Genomic DNA, 20,215 nt, shown 5'->3' on the forward strand with positions numbered 1-20,215 from the left:
AGTTGGAAATCGCTATAAGACAAGCAATTATACAATTATAGACAAAAATCAGTTATATTTTCAGAAAACATGAAAAAAAAAATCGTGAAATCGTAATATTATAAAATCATCAGTTTGATACTAATACTTCCTATGAAGTATAACCATTAATTTACATTATAAAGACTTGTCAGCCTAGAAAGGTGGGTCAATTCTGTTAAAAAAAGTAAAAAAGGCGACTAAACTGAGTTAAGATGGATTCACCCTCCACTACACCCCTGCCTGTACCTACTCTTAGTGATATACCTGGTTCACAACACTGTACCCAATTGTTTCTAACCCTGCGATGTGTTTGAACAACAATAGGCTCATATGACTCTGCTGGTTTGAAACGGCTCCTTCAACAGGTCAGGAAGCGAACTGTAGCGCCAATCGGCTGAAGGCACTGCTGACCCTTCTAGATTCAAGTTTCAAGCTTCCATTTCAAGCTGCCTTTGTTGATTGCCATAATTTCTGACCACAAATCTTAAACTTCCTGCGTAAATTAGTTGTGGATGTGGCTACAAATCCACGGCACCCAACTTCCACACAGCAGACTCTGGTTCTCCAGCCTCGCTGTTCAGCCTTGGCTGCTAGCTCAGTGTCTTCTGTTCATGTGTCTTCCCATGGCCTAGTGAGTTGTACAAAGTAAACACCCCACTGACTATTGGACTACAGTACTAAGTCAGGCTGCTGCTGACTTGAGCGTGTGGTGAATCAACCCAACTAAAGTAAAGTAGAGGATGTTCCTTCGAGGTTTGAATCAGTTGTGTGACAGTATTCTGGTTTCCATCTGTCTCTTTCCGTCTTTATCCCTCTCTGTCAGCTTTTCTCGAAAAAGAGATTGAAGAAGATTTTTCCTCCCCTTGGACAAGCGACTGGACGCCCAGGGAAATGTACTGTAGCCTCGAGCATGCACACACAGATGTAGACGCTGGCACATACACACATTCGCAGCAGAACATCAGATAGAGACAGACAGATACACACACACACAGAAAGACTGACAGACCAACAGACACACAGAGATAAGGCTGTGCTCTTGTCATACAGCCGACACAATTCAACACGATGCTGTGATGAGATGTTTTTGGAATGGAGCAGAAAATCAATAATCGAGCTGCTTAGTTGGTGGGAGGAGGCTGCAAACTAAGCAGCCGACAAAGACAGCATGGCAGATCAGTCAGGTCGCTCAAGAGCTAATTGTGTCATTAATTATTGACAGTGACAGTTGACAATTATTGACATACCATAGCTACATACAGCCTAACCTGCAGAGCATTTATAGTGATCTATTAAAGAAAACACAGGTATACAGGAGGAAACACAGGGCAATTGATGGCACAAGTACACAGGAAATTGTTTTCTTTTCCACCATAAAAGCAGCTATTTTATCAATTGTCAGATTGTTTTGTAGACTGGAATCAAAACCCTGCTGATCCTGTTTGTGTTTTCTCTCTGTTGTGGCCGTGGAGGCTGTATATGTCATCTCCACTTCGCAAAAAAAGGTGTTCTTCAAGGCATGCATGAAATATTAGCAATTTGGCTGTTCAGATGTTATTGTTGCTGTTTTCATTAGAATGATTCATAAGCCTGATGGCAACACTCTCTGCTAGTGTATACTGTATGTGTGAGTGTGTGTGTGTGTGTGTGCATGTGTGTGTGTGCACTAGTGTTTGAATGAATTAAACCATTTCACTTTAAACAAAACTGAATTGTACTTTTTTTTAGCATAATAGGGAAATAGGCATAATAGGCAATATCCTGAGCTGGCAAAAACAATATTAGACTATCAACGGAAATTCATGCTGTTCCATGTAGAGAAGCTATTCAATCATCCCTTACTTGTCCTTTTCCTTAAGTTCAGTGTTTGCAAGGCCAAGGTTTGAGGAAAATGACTGAGCTAAGACGCTGACAGAATGAATAGAAGCAAATAAGTAGGCAGCATGAACTTTATTTTGTTATTTCATTTAACAGTATTGAGGTTGAAGTAATATCACCAACCTTTATTTCAATCAAATGTATCTGCAGCTGGTAAATTCATGAAACAAAGCATGGAACAGTGGCAGAAGAAAGCACACATGCACACACACAAGCACTCGCACATGCATACGGACAGCCATGCATGCACACCCATACACACCCATACACACACACACACACACACTCCCAACGGCTGGTGCATAGACACATGTAAATAATTAGTGACAACTGCTCTCAACTATGGAAGATTAAAGCTGCACTAGGCACCAAATGTCAGCGAGAGGTACCTGTTTGAATTTTGAAGACTTCAAAACCCACACCTAAACGTCTTCTTCGTAGTGTCTGGCGGGGGTGGAGGAGGTGAAGAGGTTCAAAAATGTAATTTCGGTAAATAGGATGAATTTACAGGGTTTCAACAGGGGGGCGTGGTTGTAGCCCTATTTCCTGATTCAGGCTGATAAAAGGGGATTATTTTACAACATCTTGTCTAGTGCAGCTTTAACAGGACAAATTACTAAGAAAGGGCGAAACCCAGGAAAAATGGGAGTGTTGGCAAGTATGTCAGTGACAAACAACAAAAGTTTGGTTCATTCACATGTTTTCCTTTTCAGTGAGTACTGAGTCCAGGTCAAGAGCCAGCTTGTTTAAATGGTGTGTAGCTCCTCCCTGCCTGGCCCAGCACAGGTGGACACTGGTGTGCAAATGGTGCGGACCCACAGACTGACTGACTGGTACACTGGTGTGCATACACACACACACACACACACACACACACACACATACACAGATAGACACACGTAAGCTCAGTGACAGTGGTTTCATCCCAGCAAGACCCATAAGGCTTCAAGACGTCATAGTGAACGATTTTGGGGGAAACTTGAGTATTCCTTAAATCCAAAAGCCTGTAGTCGAGCTAAGCTTGTGAGATCCAGTTCAGTTCCATTCAGCTTTCTTTATGCATGTAGTGGAATCACCCATCCGCACAAGATCTCCATTTTTATAAGGTTGAAACTTGGTATTTCTTCTAATACTCACGCTCGAGCCTCTGCTAATCACGGTTAGTAAGAACTTCCCAAAATGCTGCGTTCTTTATTCACAAGTTCAGAGGCATAATAGTTCTGTGGTTTGTCTGTCTCTTTGGGATCCCGTGGCATTAAGAGATTAACATCCACCAGTGAGTGAGGCTTGCTGCCATGGGCGAGGAAATAGGGTGAGTATCCTGTACTGCAGTGTGGGGTAGGTTTACAAGAGAGAACTACTGCAGGTTAAGTAAGTTAAGTGCTCCCATTCTCCTCCCTCCACATGAAGGAATCCAGCCAACTGCTCTTTAGAGTCCTGTTAAATCGCTCAACCATCCTGTTCCCACGGGCATGATAGGTGTAGTCTTTATATCATCTGCATGATTTCTGACTCATGCTGCTTTCCTTGATCTGAAAACAATTCCTCTGGGACACCATGTTCAGGAATGTTTTGTTTATGTAACAACTGTGCCGTACTTTGTAAAGTAGTCTTGTGAAACCATCTACCTGTGGCCACATGTATGAGTGGCAGCTCAGTGATGTCAGTACAAACAAACTGAAACAGTTATGGACCGGAGGAGAGCTTGTTGCTGAGGTACAGGTTTCCTAAAAGCTTCACATGCCTGACATAAATCACAAGTTATCAATATCAGTTCTCATGCTTGACCGGTAGCATATAGTCAGGGTTTTCTTCAAAGTGCAGTCAGCAATGTAATGACCTGAGTAAGGGTTACCATGGAGATAATTCAAAGTCTCTGCTATAAGCGCTGTGGGAATGAACATTTGATATACCTTGTGGTTTCACTGGTGTCATTTCCCAGGGAACTGCCACCAGTTTTTTCTTGACTTATCTTTTTTTTTCTTTTTCTTTTATTTTAAGAAGAATATGTTATTTATCAACTTTTTTTTTTTTTTTTTTGTGCAATAAAGTGATAACAATACAAGTGTAAAACAATACAAAACATGGTGTTGGAAGACAGGACAGAAGAGGCAACAGAGTCACAAAATAATCAGACATAATCAAAACAGAACAAAGCAAAACAAAACAAAAAAGAGAAAACAAACCAACAAACAAACAACCGGAAAGAAAAGAGGCAAGTTCAACTCGATGGTCTTTGAGTGAGAGAGTGAAGGTTCAAATGAGAGGGGTTTAATGTGCCTGAATATGCGCATATGAGTGTGTTGGTGCGTATGTCTGTGTGATAGTGTGGAAGGGGTCTCGGGAGGGAGTTGGGTGGGGTTGAGGTTGGGGATGGGGGTGGGAGGGGTGGGGTTGGGGTTGGGGGGGTGGAAGGAGCCGCAGGAGGTGTTTGTGACCGGAGCTCCACTGCAGATAATGAGAAGGTGCAGTGGAGGGAGTAGAGGAAGGAGGGGCTAAGGAGCTTGGTCTGAGATTTCTGGCTGGGCCCAACTGTGGCAGCCCCCAGACCCTGCGGAGGGGGCCTGCCAACTGTAGGACCCAGCCTATTTAAGTGTGTGCCAGACGGTTCTTGACTTATCTGAGGTGGGGTCGTTGGTGCTGTTCCACCCATTTGTACACTACAGGCTCTATCAGCGAGATCCTGTTCCAGCTGCCAATAACTGTATGAAATGTCCGTGGTTGAGAAGAATTGAATGCAACCAAACTATCATGAACTCCTGGGAGGGGATGTGCATCAGTGATGATGACTGAGTTTAGTTTGTGATAATCTATACAGAATCTATATGTGTTGTCCTTTTTTTTTTACCATGGCAACAGGGTTGGTCCAGTGGTAATCACTGTCCTCTACAATGTCTTGAGCTGATGAAAGTCTGTTTTCATTGTAGGAGAAGAGCAGTAGGCCCTCTTTGCAAGGGGAGTGTCGCAGTTGGTTGTGATTTAATGCGTGACCAGGTTTGTCCTGTAGTCAGTGAGTGCGGGCTGAACACATCAGAGAAAGAGGCAAGATTATCCTCCAGTCTTTTCTGCTGTTCAGTTGTTCAGCATCACTACTGCCTGACATTGAGTGAAAAGTTCCTATTGGCATACCGCTGTACAGTGTGATCTCATTACAGTAAGGGTTGATCACTTTCAAATAGATTGCATCCCTTTATGTCTTTGTCGTAGCCGATGCAAAACCCACAGATAAGTGGTCAGTGTAGTGTGGTTCAAACAAACCAGTGTAGCCATTGGGTATGAGTTCCTGAATGGTGTATCCAGTTTGGCTGCAATGACAGGTATAGTAACTGTGGGAGACACTGCAGCATCCACATGTTTTGGACCATAATAAACCAATGGGACAACCTGCTCATTCACTATTACAGACCTTTTGGTTGTCTAAAATGATGCTTTTGGCAACCAGAAACTCCCATCCTACAATGACAGTCTTAGAGCTGTTTCTGACCACTTGGCAGGTATGTGACATGGGTTGCTGAGCAATACTGAGGTAGACTGACACTGTGCAAACCGAATTCAGTGGGTCCCCATGACTCCAGTTAGAGGAATGAATTGCCTTACCAATAGTACTTTGCAAAGGGCAGCTGTGGGCATTCTGAAGTCCATTTTGAAGAAAATCAGCACCACTTCCCAAAAAAGCATGCACAAGAGTGCCCTCTATCATGGCTGACACATATCGTCTGGTCACATCAGCGCTGGATAAAAGGTCTCCAGTAGGTATGGTGGATGAGGATATATTGTCCACTTTGTCTAGGGCCTGGGTAGAATCAGTAGTTGACAACTGGCTGCTGTCAATTACTTTGAGTTTACCTGATTATGATTGGTGTGTGCAGGAGAGTGAAGATGACCTGGGCCTGGGGAACAGTTCTCAATCAGCTGTTCTGAGCTGTTGTTACCAAGAACTGCAGACCTCCAATATGTCCACTAGAGGGCATCATATATATCCCCTGAAAGCCCTCTATGGATGCAGATTAATTTACATTTGTGATTAATTTATTGGTATGTATAAATTGTACTTGTACTTTACACATACTGACTTCCTTGGCATTGTCTGCCAATTGCTGCTGTGGCACCTTTTCCCATTTCCCCAAGGGGATCAATAAAGTTCTATCTCATCTTAAATCAGATTTATATCAGATCACAATAGTATTGGACTGTTTTTAGTTTTGCACTGTTTGGGACTGGAAGAGCAAGAGCTAGTTTTGTTTATAGTTAAAGTTATTTGATTTTTAATCATTGTTGTCATTTGAAAATGCAGTAAATCTGCAGTTCAGTATTTTACTTCAATAGTGATTTTTTCCCCCCAAAACACAATCATGGTGTTACTTATATATTCTATTGCATATTACACTGGTAAATCTGGTTTGCGAATGGTGGGTTCACAACCATGAAATGAAAAGGGGTTGGGGGCCCACCAAAATCAAATTCTGCTTAGGCCCCCATTAGGCTTGGGGCAGCCCTGCAAAGGCCTACCAGAGTTTTGATATGCATTGCATGTGTATGTTGTTTATTTTTGTAGGTGCATTTGAAACATACAGGGACACACACACACACACACACACACACGCACACACACACACACACACACACACACATGTATACAACAGTGTTTGTGTAGAATGTGTGTTTGTAATCAGATTTGCACAAGTCAGACTTTGCTCAAGTTTTGCACTGAAGAGGCTGTTGATTCCAGTGTGAATGTGGTATTGTTTTACAAGGCAAAAATCTGAGCTGAGGAATCATCTGTGTTCCTTCGGGGAAAAACATGGTTAACAGGGTTTTCTGTGATTTTTAAAGCAACATTCACTTCAGTATACATTACTAGGCATTAACAAGCATTAGCCTTATGCTATCAGTATGTCTACAGACTAAATATTGGTTGGACTGAATATTGGTGTCCGCAGTGAAGTAATCCACAGCTGCTTTAGAGTGAAAAAAAAGTCACCTAAAAGTTAACACATCACTGGTTTTCAAACATCTTCTCTGGGGACTCACATTTGAAACCCATTCTTGCAAGCTATTGCTTAGGTTATGAAATGACACTGACCCTGCATTTAGATTCCTTATATCCTTGTGTCAATATGGAGAGCGCAGTGTGTCTTGTCTTCTAGTTAGCATGCAAATGTGCTCCGAGTGCCACCATAGACTTGTTGGAGTCAGAGAACTGTAAAAACCATGAAACATCTAAATTAAGGTAAACGAAATAGGCATTAATAGTGGGGTGCTAAGACTAAATGTTTTACTCAGCTCTACTAATGTCAGTCTCCTGACTAGATACTTGCTTGTGTTCTATTAAAATCTCATATGTACGTCGCTTTGGATAAAAGCATCTGCCAAATGGGAAATTGTAAATTGTAATGGAAACCCAATAAAGAATTCGTTTCCTAGTCAGAGAAAAACACAAACAGCAAAATAAGACTGAATGTTAAAACCCCTCCAAACCATAAAATTAAATGAGGGGGCAAGGCATGGGTTGGCCTCTTGACCAGGAAGGTTTTATCATCTGAGAAACTTGTAAACTCATGGAAAATTTATTCCAAAATCAACATGTTCATTGCCAACATCAAAGATCTGCTCCAATGTCACAGCAACCGCATGAGTAAACAACACTCCACTGAACTGATTTGAGATCACTATTGATTGATAAGACATTTGGCAAACCCCTATTCTCCTTCACACACATTTGTTCTTACCTGCAGACCCACATGCACACACACACACACACACACACACACACACACACTGACACTCATATAGATCCCTATACAGTCATATCTAAGCACTACTCCATGCTTTGTTATTCAAATTCGTAGTGAGTTATAAGATAGTACACAGAGAGCTAGTATATGTGCTACACTTAAGATATTTCTGGACTGTTTGCTGAAAAATAAAAAAACACATACTCTCCTACCCTAAGGAAAGCATTTAAGTTCTCTAGTTATAAAAACCCTGAAAAAAGATAGTAGTAGAGTTAAAGAAAATCCTGACATTATAATGGAATTCATTATTTCAGCCTCAGATGAACTCACAGAATGTACTTGAAAGTGTTGAGCTGAAGTGTTGAACATCTGACACTGTTTACAGCTGCTGGGTAAAGTCATGTAACTTGGCTGGCAGGAAAACACTGTGTCGACTGTTAAAACCTTTTGAATAACCTCCCTCAGGCATCAGAGACACAAATCACTTTTGTCCTGACTGAAAATTATTCAAAGTTGCACAGTTGGCTGTCCTCAATGCTCCGCTCTTTATCCAATTGACATTAACTAAAGTACTGAGATAAATACCAGATATGTAGCCTAACCTTAAAATAGAGTGTGAAAGGGAGCAAGGGCTTGTAGAATATTACTAACAGCCTGGATATGAAGTGTAACATTGACTGTTAAATCAAATAAGCGCGCAGGCAGGGAATGTAGCCTTAATCAATGTCAGGGGATGCACTCTGTAATCTATAACCTTATATAGTTACATCCGTCTCTGACTAATAAAACCGCACTTTGTTCTCTTACCACCAATTCCCCATCAAGATGCATTTTGCCTCTTGCCAGCCCGTCACTGTAAACAAGGGCTTGTTCTTAATTAACTTGCCTGGTGAAATAAAGGTTAAATAAATAAAAAGAAATAAGTGGTTGCAAATTAGGTTTGAGTCCATGGGCGTAGGAAGCACGGGGGACAGTGGGGACATGTCCCCTCCAATATTAAAAGATGATTAAAATGTCCCCCTCAAAAAATAAACCACGACATTGTGTTATTTTGCCTCCGCATTGAAAAATCAACCGCGGGACTTTTATTTTGAAAAGCCTTTGACTTCGTACAATGTGGAATGAAGCTGAATGAAGATAGTATCTCCTTATGAAAAAAAGTGCGCCACAAGAAATAGTCTTGATAGGGCTTCATATCGGTGAGAAGCAGACAGCAGCCAAAGCAGCGAGAAGAAAGCAGCGCTCCAAACTGCAGCCAAAAACAAAGCTGCTTAGATCATGTGAAGAGGTGTCACTCTGGCCCTAAATTAAATATCTTGTAATTACGTGTTCTGTTCTGCAATATTAAAAGCATTCCACTGACGTTTTGGCCCGCAAAGGCAGATTGTAAAGAATATAATGGCTTACATTCTGATGCAGGCCTTTGTGGGCAAAACGGCAATGGAATGATATTAACTGTGTAGAAAAAATAAATAAATTTATATTGTGAGCAGAGTGATGCCTCTTCACTTGATCTGATGGAGCAGAGCAGTCAGCGAGCACACGGCCGTTATAGTGTCAATCATAATGAAGAAATTAATGGTTATCAAACGGCAAGATGTCCAATCAACACCACTGGTCAGGTGCCAATAGAGAGAGAAAGGAAAAAAGAGGATGTGCAGCAAATGAAAGGTATGATATTGCGCCAAGGAGGAATAAATGTGTAAAAAGTTATATAAAGCTAGTTTTCATGACTGTCAACAACAAAAGGTCAATAGCTTTGTTGCCACTGCTTCCAAAAAGCACAGACATCTGTCCGTCAGTTATGTAAAGACAATACTTTGTCTATTTGCCTCAGTGTCCTGTATGCTTGTAAGTATGTAATCTTTCTCTGATATTATTACAGCATTATATTTTCGTCTGTGCTGATTTTTAAAATGGCAAGGTAGGTTAGGCCTAGTTGTTTTGCAGCTAAACTTAAACTTAATTCTTCACCATATTGGATGGCTTGCATCTTGTCTGAAACGTTTCTTTGCATGGCTCATTATCCTGCCGTAATGGAACAAGTAGGCCTACTGTGCTGGCTTTTTGTATGTACTTTATAATTAACATCTTTTCAAGCTAAAGTCAGTCAGTGTTGTAGCAGGGCTTGGAGAAAAAACACACTCAGCTCTTAAAAAGGACTAGTGCACCGCAAAAAATAAATGACTAGAAACCAGATCAGTGTAGTTAGTTGGAAGGAAAATACAACTACATAAAACACTGTAATTCGAAGACAGAAATATTATTATTGTTATTGTATTATTATTAATGAGAAACAGGCGAAACTAGATAGTTGGCTGAAAGCCTGCTGTAACCAACACATAAAGTCTGATCTGTCACTTAGCACCTGAGTCATTCTTTCTTTATTTTCAGATAGCCTTTTTAAAAGTTACTAGAAATGAGTATTGCAGAGCTGTTTTTTGGAAAAATGTTCCTCCTGAGGAGCATGCCCCCGGACCCCAGTAGTCAAATCGGCCAACTACTTCCTACGCCCATGGGTTTGACAACATCCTTTGACAAATTTTGATTTCCTGCCTGGTCCACCAGGAGTCAGTATTGCACTATTGCCATATCAGGGCTTATCTGATTATCCTTACATACAAAATAAGGCTGGCTGAAGCACATCCATATATTACATGTAGCCTAGCCTACAATGTAAAAATAAGAATTTAACACAGGGCCTAACTCCTGTGCTGCGTGTAGTAGAAGTGTCACCAGTACGTTTGGTTTCTCACTATGTAAAACATCTTACCTTCTGTATCATTCAACATTGCTGTACCAGTCTAGTTTGCTTTACTTGACATAATATGTTTATTTGTATTTACAGAAAACAATATTGATTTATTTATTCATTCAACCGGACGCAGTAATTCAGGTGATTAATCCGACAGCAATCATAAATGTGTTTGCTGTCAGCCTCGCCATGGCATGGAAATGCCCGTTAAACGTCTGTTCGCATTGTATCTTTACATGCAATAAAAGCCAGGTTTAGCCTTGGTGATGTCACGGACGGGGTGCCTGGCCCACGTGCGGTAACGTTAGCGGGTTACAGCCTGGGGAGGGTCGACAGCGAGGTGCCTCAGCACAGGCGCAGTCAAATGCGGACTATAAAACAAACCAAAACCCTCCCTTTGGAATACACGTTTATTGTTTTGATTTAAATCTTGACCGGCGACAATGTCGGACATTTTCTCGGTTTGATTCGGCGCTGTTTGGTGTCACCTTTTTATCTCCCCCCTGATGATTTGTGAGGAAGATGCGCTCGTCTGAAATTTCCGTTGACCTTCGCCTCCGCTCAGCACCGAAGCATTCTTACTTTGAACCGCTGCCGTTACAGGAGCGTCCCGACTCCTGCCGTCTCATTTAATCACTTAGACTAAGGTCATTTTCGCTAGAATACAGGTGCTTGATACTGCCTTCTAGCCGGTAATCTTTGATTTTTTTAAACAATCAAGACCGAGGCAGATGCCCCTCGTTCTGTCATCCCGGCTGTACTATGGTGGAGTTTCCATCTCTCAGTCCCTACTGGCCTCTCCTCCGCTTTCTGGTGCCTTTGGCTATCACCAATGTTGCCATCGACCTCGGGGAACAGGTAACGGTTATGTTTTGCGGCTTGCTTGCTCCTAACCTGCGTTGTTTTGTTGTACGTCAATAACACCGTATAGACTGCAGCTTGCTAGCAGCGGCTAACGGCTCTATTCTGCCTCACAGAATAACGTTTTTGTATCTCATACAGCTGCTACTGGCGAGCGTCATTTTTTTTTTGCTTCCAGACTCGGGTCTTGACGTCTTAAAAACCAATACCGTTTCATCAATTGGTCATTGAATGTTACGCTCCCATTTATCCTGTTTATCCTAACAGAAGACTGGCTTGTGTTGTAGCTAGAGCTAGCTTAGCTGGTAGGCTGAGAGGTAACTGTCCATTAGGGTGGTATAACATATATGTATGTATTTAGGAAGGAGAGGCTTGTGAAACCCTCAATTTGAGGAAGGCCCGTGTTTATTCTGAGACACAAGGTATTTGCTGAAACAGTCGCTACTGTTAAGAAATCAGCTCTTGTTAATTTCTGTGGCATATCCTCCCATTCTCAGCAGGCAGCACACTACCTGCGTCTGATTTGTTTGCCACTTACGATTAATCAGTAAATCTGTATCAAGGCCTATTTATAGATGACGGCGGATCGTCCATACAGGTTAAAAACATTGTGTGTTTTATTTTAATGGTCATTCTTCCGCTGAGACACACACACAGACATTTCCTGTTCGGTCCCAGCCAGATGACCGATCTAGTGGCTGAGCAGCAGCCTGTACCCAAGGGACAGTGGACAGAGTGCAAGTAAAAAACACATTGAGACTCGGAGAGGTTAGGATTATGCTTATGTAATGGCCCTGTTAGCTGGTATAAATAGCACACGTTCCCGCAATGGAAAAAGGCAGCTGTAGTTGGTGATCTGAAGGCAAAACTGAATGGGATTAATGTCTTATTTACTGTAACTTATTTAGTGATTGGGTGTTTTCACATTCTGCTCAAGCTGTTTCCCATCTAGACATTATGATGGCAGTGTGTGCCACTCACTGTTGCACTAGTCAAAGGTCTCATTTTATTGTCATTGTAAGGCAGATATAAGGTTTCATGTCTTAAAACGGCAATTGCCTTTTGGGCTCATATAAAGATAGGCTAAGTCACGGTCATGTGAGCTATTGCACGCTGCCAATTTGGACTTCTCTCTTTTTCCCCTATGTGCTGTCTCATTCCTCCCACACCTCCCCCTGCACACCCACCCCATAATATCTCTTACAGGCCCTCAACAGGGGCATAGCCACAGTCAAAGAGGATGCAGTTGAAATGCTGGCCAGCTATGGTCTGGCTTATTCCCTGATGAAGTTCTTCACTGGACCCATGAGCGACTTCAAGAATGTGGGCCTGGTGTTTGTCAACAGCAAGAGGGACCGAAGAAAGGCTGTGTTCTGCATGGTGGCAGCCGGGGCCATAGCATTTGTCCTTCATATCTTGATAGGTGTGTGTTTAAGGGTTGTTTGTGTATACAAGATGACATGTTGCGCTTGCCATTCCTGTAAACCGCTTCCTGTAAACACAAAGTTTTGGGAATTGTGGCAAACCCAAGATTCATTACTCTTGCATTCCCTGACAGCCTTGGGCACAATGCATTTTCTTTCTGGGGAAAATCACCATCACTGCTATTTAAAAAAAACAAAAAAACCCCAGATTAGATAACTTAATATTTTGGGGTTCGTTATCTCCTTACCTTCTAGTCACCTGTGTTTTCCTCCCCTCCCTGTAGCTCACACAGATTTAGGGTACTACATCATTAATAAGCTCCACCATGTGGATGAGTCTGTGGGGCACAAGACAAGGAAGGCTTTCTTATACCTGGCTGCGTTCCCTTTGTTGGATGCCATGGTGAGTATCCTGTATGGCTGGATTTTTCTCCTCCATAACCCAGTGCATGAGTAGTCAGACATATTATCATGCAAGAGATGGATTTAAAAACACCTGACCTAGAAAGAGATTTTTATTTATTTATTTATTTATTTTTAATCCTCTGCCCATGCCAGTTTCAAGAGATCTCCTATCCCCTCTTTAAAGTCTATCTCACTTCCATTATATAGCCTATCATCCAATTGTGGTCGGGAAAATGGCTAAAATAGAGCTTTTGTTTTTAGCTAAGGACTTGGTGTCCTGGGGTAACATTATTGTCCATTGTTCTGTTTCAAGGCGTGGATTCATGCAGGGATTCTTCTCAAGCACAAGTACAGCGTCATAGTAGGCTCAGCCTCAATCTCTGATGTTGTGGCCCAGGTAACAAGATCCATTCCTTGATTATATTCTACATTTGAAGAGTTTCATTCAGAAATTAGATATCTATCCACTATTTGGAAATGGTGGAAATGTAATGAAATGTACAGTATTGTTACAAAATGACTGATAACACAATGTTAAGACAAATTATGGTATATTTTTTTTAAAATCATAATAGGTAACTTAGTCTTTGGTTGACCAAAAGTTAACACTTTGTTTTAGATGTGTTGAACAGACATTCAAATAATCACAGAAATAAAAAACCCAGAAATAATATGGTAACTGTTTCCAATGTGTACATTTGTAGTCCACTTCTTTCGCTGTTGTTGATGATAGCCGTCTTCTTTTTGGTAGATTGTCTTCGTGGCTATTCTCCTCCACAGTAACCTGGAATGTGTGGAGCCCTTACTCATCCCCATCCTGTCCCTGTACATGGGTGCCTTGGTCCGTTTCAGCATTGTCGGTCTAGGTTACTACTGTAACATTCACGACAACATCCCAGACTCCAGTGGACTAGATGTGGGGGTAAGCTCTGTCTTTTTAAAAGTATTTTGTTAGTTTTGTGACAGTGTGCTATAAGGACAGAGAGAGGGAAATGGGACAGAGTTGAATGAGGGGATTTGGACCCCTGCTGGTGTCGTATACATGATATACATGCTAACTACTTGAGCCAAAGGGACAGCGGCTTTGGGTTGAATTCTGCTTTTGGATCTAATAATCAGCATGACTGATCTAAAAAAAAAAAGGGACATTTTTGACAAGTGATTCATTTTGGAGTTCCCCTCTCACTTCGTTCCCTTTATCCCTGCAGGGTGATGCCACCATCAAAAAGATGCTGAGTTTCTGGTGGCCCCTGGCCCTCATCCTGGCCACTCAGCGCATCAGCAGACCCATCGTCAACCTGTTTGTGTCTCGCGACCTCAAGGGGAGCACTGCGGCTACAGAGGTGAGTGTATCAGGTGTCTAATACCCCAACCACACCTGTGCCATTCTCTTGAATTGCAAAACAATGCAAAGAATTCTTTTTACAGGATATTAGATGTTGCTACTCTTTTGTGGCTCATCTTTCACACAGTGTCTAACTATCATATGGGAGTGGGAAGAACCTATTAGTTTCTCAATAAATCAGGGTCATATCAGTATAATTTCCAAGAATTTATTATTATTTATGTCTTAGAAAGACTGTTAGAAAGGCTATTGTTCGATATGAACGGTTGGGTATTATTAAGAGAGACTTTACAGCCACGTTAAGCTTGTGGGCTAATTCTCCCCTCAAGTTATTGCAGATGAAATGCCAGATGCTAACAATCTCCCTCTGGAGCTTTCTGGCTTGTAGAGACCCTAACTACTAGAGACAATACAAAGCTGTTTACCAGAATGAACTGGAAATCATTGACAACACTGGCTGCCAGTGGTTTGGGTGATTCACCATGTTCATGTGGAACTCAGGGCATGATTACACTGAGTGAAAACATTCCTACATGGCCCTACTGTTCCTGCGCAAAGCCTGACACTGCCTGTTGTTGTTTGTGACACAATAACAAGCCAGAGGCTGTTATCTAATCATAAACTTGTTAAAAACCACACGCCACTGGGAAAGTAACAGACACACATATTGCTTTCATGTGTGCTTTGGTTAGTCACCTGTCGTTCGATTTGCTGTGTAGCCGTGTGTGCGGTATTTTTAACATTAAACTGGTAGCGTGCTGATGACTAATGGCTGCCGTGTCTTTGTCATTCCAGGCTGTGGCTGTACTCACAGCCACATATCCTGTGGGTCACATGCCCTACGGTTGGTTAACTGAACTGAGAGCAGTGTACCCTGCCTTTGACAAGGTAAACCACGAACCCCCCTGCAAGTATTTGTTCTAGTAGTAACAATGTTTATTGTAGATGGCTTTGTTATTGTTGTTATTGTTATGTGCCGCTAATGTTGTTCTCTCACCAATAGAACAATCCCAGCAACAAGTTGAATTCTGCCAGCCCAGTCACCAAGTCACACATTAAAAAGTTTACATTCTGCTGCCTGGCTCTATCACTCACGGTAAGATGAGAATCAATCTTTTTTTTTTTTTTTTGCTGGTTACGCCCTCAGAATATGGTATGAATGTGCTCAAGGCCATCAAACAGAAAGGTGTTGTCAACAGTTTCTCTTTGTCCTGCTGTTTGCGGTCTGTATGGAAAGAGTCCTGAATTTGGGGCTGGAATGTCAGTCGGGATAAATGGGGTTCACTGAAAGGAGAAAAAAAAAACCTCAACATGATAATCACCTAACCATTTTCCTCTCAAATAATGTAACTATTTTGACACTGTTCAGGAATTGATGTTATTTAAACAGAATGTTATTTAAAACAGCTACAGCCACCTTGACAGATGTCAGTGCTGGTATAAAGTTCCAGTATTAATTTACCACAATAGGCACTCCCAAGCTTGCAATGTATTTGTTTGCACTTGAAAGTGCCCTCCATTGTGACAGTACTGTGTGACCCCTCCTAGGTGTCAAGTGTCTTGCCAGTGTCCAACCAAAACCTGTCCAACCAAAACCTCCCACCTCAAGCAAGTCATCTTTTCTGAAATGCAGAGAAAAGATGGAGCTGTTAGGTTCTTGCAGATCACTGACTTCGTGTTTTCCCCCAAACACATAACACAGACTGTCCTCTGTTATGTTTATGTTATCACTGTGTCACAGATTAGGAGATACTATATGTAGGTCAGGTGTTAAGTGTGAGACAGACGCAAGCAGGCATTCTCCCCAGTGTTCTGTAGGAACATGTTTGACATTGTTTTTACCCAGCTTCATTTACGCAACCATGTCAGGTTTCCCACTAAATCATATCTGACCCGCCTTCTTAGCTGAACCTTGTAAACAAAGGCACATTTCATAAGTGAAGAAAGGTCTCATATTGAAGATACTTGATTACGTTGGTACACATACATCGATGTTCAGAATGATCAGGTTTCACAACTTGGTTGCAGGCGTACTGAATGTACTTTTCCTTCGCCGTCCCGTCATGGTTTCAGGTTGCAGAGAGAGAGACAGGGTGGAATTTGTGTGAATTTGTGTGGCCAAGGGGCTTTTGTTTCCCCCTGACACTCCTACCCACGCCTTAAGAGCTTAATAAAATAGGTATTCACATAAAACATATCGGTTTACACATTTAAAAAGCCCTTGCCGGTGTAAATTACTGCTAAGTAATGAGTGCTGCGGCCGCGTTATGTATGCTGCTGGTGAGTGTTTTTGTTTTTCAGCAAACTGTTTGGAAAGAACACATGGTTCACATTGGATCATGGAGTGTTGTCAGGCGTAATTTTTCAGTCTGTGTTATTACGATACATAGTGAATGTCAGTTAAATAAAAGGTGGCCTTTGCCCCAGATTCGCATTAGTTGTCTAACAACTTCAGTAAGAAAAACAGGAAGTTTGTGGCCAAGGTTGTGTCTTTTTAGGAGGAGGAGAACGGCAGACCAGATGTGGAATCCCACAGTTGTAAACATGTGTGTGAGGGCGTATGCTAGGCACAGCTCGATCGACACGGAGGTGCTAAAAACACAAGCACAAGCTGACAGCCCTCATGCCAAAACTTGTTCTGAGTGCGTCCCAAGGAATGACGACAGAACTAAAAACAGAGAGGAGAGAGTTGATATACAGGAGCATACTCAGATATGAATGCGTGACTGTATTTAAAAAAGGACCCGAGTAACGCACAGCAGCAAATAATTGTGTATCATGAAAACAGAACTTGTTGAGGAGATTCAGGCAGGGAGTGTGGATGTCTCACCTTGTTTAGGGAAACCACAGATGATTCAGGGGGAGACGGCGGTTTGGTTTGGTACCATTTGAAAATTAGTCATATTTCCTCCATGCTAACATAATGATAGATGGCAGGCCCACACCAAGTGAAATCATCAGAAGCCACATCAAATCCATTTGTCCAAATTGATAATTTCCCACAACATAACAACTAATTCTTCAAGAAGAGTAGGTGAAAAGTATGGTGAATTATTTATTACTCTGGTACGAGTGAATTACTCTACGCGGTTTGGTTTGCTCAAATTATCATCAGAGCTTTCATCTTTTGTGGGTTGTCATCCCTTCCCTCTCCCTTCCTCTCTTTTTTACCTCAAAGTATGACTTAATGTGTACTGTACATAAAAATCTTAGAAACAAATTGATATATTCTTTTTCCAAGTGTTGGTACTAGGCTACATTTAGACTAGATTTTACAGTTAAATAAGAAAATCTTTGAGGTTGTTTTAGTTACGTTAGATTCGAGATGGCTTTTGCAATGCTGCACGTGCCTAGGCGACTGCTTCTAGAAACAATAACATTGTCCGTTGTACGCTTGCTTGCTTGTTTCACGCGAGCTTCAAAGGCCCCACATTCAATGTGAAACCCCTTGATTTAATGATCTAATGAATTCTAATGAGGCGTGCCAGGCTGCCCTATTGTGGCGCCGTGAACGCAGAATTCATTCAGTTTGTTTATGTTTGCCCAGCTCTGCTTTGTGGTGTTTTGGACGCCTCATGTGTCAGAGAAGATCCTGGTTGATGTCATCGGAGTGGAGTATGCTTTCGCTGAGCTGTGTGTGGTTCCGCTCCGAATTTTCTCCTTCTTTCCTCTGCCAGGTAAGAAGCCCGATAGACATTATTCAGCGTGAATGTCCAACTGCATTTTCCCCTCTCTGTCTCTCTCTAAGCTTTCTACTGTGGCTTTAACCATGCTGTAGCTCAGACCAGTGGGGTGATCTTTCCACTTTGTGTGTGTGTGTGTGTGTGTGTGTGCAGTGACTGTTAGGGCTCATTTGACTGGATGGCTCATGACCCTGAAAAAGACCTTTGTGCTGGCCCCCAGCTCGGTTCTCCGCATCATTGTCCTCATCACCAGTCTAGTTGTGCTGCCTTATATGGGGTAAGTCAACACTTCAGAGAACACAGTTAGTGTCACAAGGGTCACTTCTGTGGCTGAGGCTCACTGCATTATTTAATATGTCGTATGGCATTTTATTGTGATAAAATGCTAGCAAGCAGCAACTCTGAATTACTCGCTCTTTGCCCCGATGAACAAAAGTCACATTAAGAAACATGTCTGTGTTTATTGCTTAGCATTTCCTTGTTTTTATGCCTGACAAGACCAAGCAAGTAGGCTAGAGACTAACTGTCCTTCCATTGTAAAAAATAAATGCCTTCACTTCATTTGTAAAACAGTTTTTATAGTAGGTAGTACCTGCTGAAATTGTTCCATAATGCCTTCGGCACAATGCAGTACCAAGGCAGGCAGGATTGTTGTCTGATGACTCTTCTCATGCGTTTCAGGGTTCACGGGGCCACACTCGGGGTTGGATCCCTCTTAGCTGGTTTCATAGGGGAGTCTACTATGGTTGCCATAGCTGCCTGCTATGTTTATCGACAGCAGGTGAGAAGACCTATGGAGTTAGTGGGGAAAATATACACCTTTATCCTCTGCTTTTCTGGTCACTGCTCCCATCAGCAGCCATTTTGCACCAGGCATTGTGTGTGCCTCCCTTGTAAGCATTCAGTTTAATTGATTTGTGATTCGATCATGTGATTGAAAGCAACCCGTAGATGAAGACATGTTCATCTAAGCCCTGATAGTGCTTTTTCCACAGAAAAAATAGAATGCACATTAAAACAAATGTGATTTCATTTCATACCGCTACAAGGCTTTCCACAGTTAGATGGCGTGAAGTGCAAAAGCCCTCCAGAATACGTGTTCATTTTTTTCTTGACTGGCTTTTCCACAGAAAAACAATGAGATGTCCAACGAGCTGGTGGTGGAGGGGGAGGACTCCGCCCCCATGAGCGAGGTTTGCTCCAGGACTCCGATGGACGCCATCGAGGAGCTCCAGGAGGAGGAGGAGGAACAGGAGTGAACTGTCTGAACAGAGGGGAAAGTGAAGCTGACTTCCATGTGGAAATATTGCTGAAGAGGAGACCATGGAGTGTTACAGTGCTGGAAAGGGAAGAGGACCTGAGTATGGTTTGGTTTGAGAGGTTCTCCATATAGAATGAACTATCTATAAGAGTGACAGGGTCTTCTACATGTTGACCTATCCACCATTACGACGCACACTGTAAAGAAAGCCATGCACCACAAAGTGTTCATTCATCAGTGTAAATACCTTGATGTCTTCCAATCTTCTGGACAGTTTCCATAGTTTTGCATCATTACATCAGAGAGGGTGTATTAACCACTTTCATGTGTTTACTGGTAAATGAACAAGGGAAAACGACACGGGAGAACTTTTCCTCCTCCGCAACAAGAATGAAATGTCTGTTGAGTGGTAGTGGAGTTGCCGAAATACAGAGATCATTATTTTATGTTATATTATTTTATCAAGATTAAGCAACAAGGCCTTGCTTGACATCAAATATAGGGACATCTTGTGGGACTTGTTGGGTTGTGCAATCGTATTTTACATAAAATGGTGTACAGATTATTGTTGTTTTATATAGGTGATGCAATGTGTATATTTAATTGCCCAGAGGGGTCAGGAATCCCTCATATCATTGCGTGTTACAGAATACAATTATTATTGTCCACTTTCCATGCAGTCTGGGAGTCCATCTACTTTGTTTTGCCAAGCACTTCTATTTTCCTGGTAGCGTATTCAGACTGTCGTATGTACTGTATATACTGTATAGGCATTCTTATTTGGCAAATAAATTGCTTTATTATTAACTTGTCTAGAGACCTCAATCATAATGACAAGTATAGGGAA

The 20,215-nt window shown here is 41.9% G+C and overlaps 1 protein-coding gene across 1 annotated transcript; it reads left to right on the forward strand.

Annotated features, from left to right (window-relative positions):
* Positions 1-10,720: 10,720 nt before the first annotated feature.
* Positions 10,721-20,214, forward strand: ankha (ANKH inorganic pyrophosphate transport regulator a). The gene is made up of 12 exons (XM_071921510.2): positions 10,721-11,247; positions 12,457-12,673; positions 12,959-13,077; positions 13,393-13,476; positions 13,831-14,001; positions 14,288-14,422; positions 15,220-15,312; positions 15,428-15,520; positions 17,972-18,101; positions 18,261-18,384; positions 18,789-18,888; positions 19,238-20,214. Exons 1-12 carry the CDS (start codon positions 11,152-11,154, stop codon positions 19,364-19,366), a joined length of 1,491 nt encoding a protein of 496 aa, XP_071777611.1. The 5' UTR covers positions 10,721-11,151; the 3' UTR covers positions 19,367-20,214.
* The last annotated feature ends 1 nt before the right edge of the window (position 20,215 follows it).

Source organism: Centroberyx gerrardi, chromosome 22 (assembly GCF_048128805.1).
Source record: "Centroberyx gerrardi isolate f3 chromosome 22, fCenGer3.hap1.cur.20231027, whole genome shotgun sequence".
NCBI classification, from domain to species: Eukaryota; Metazoa; Chordata; class Actinopteri; order Beryciformes; family Berycidae; genus Centroberyx; species Centroberyx gerrardi.

Bases quoted from the DNA above. Each gene is read 5' to 3' on its own strand.
- ankha (XM_071921510.2), top strand. From the start codon at position 11,152: ATGGTGGAGTTTCCATCTCTCAGTCCCTACTGGCCTCTCCTCCGCTTT. The intron at 13,078-13,392 runs GTGAGTATCCTG...TTCTGTTTCAAG, and splicing joins TCCCTTTGTTGGATGCCATG to GCGTGGATTCATGCAGGGAT. The intron at 13,477-13,830 runs GTAACAAGATCC...TCTTTTTGGTAG, and splicing joins TCTCTGATGTTGTGGCCCAG to ATTGTCTTCGTGGCTATTCT.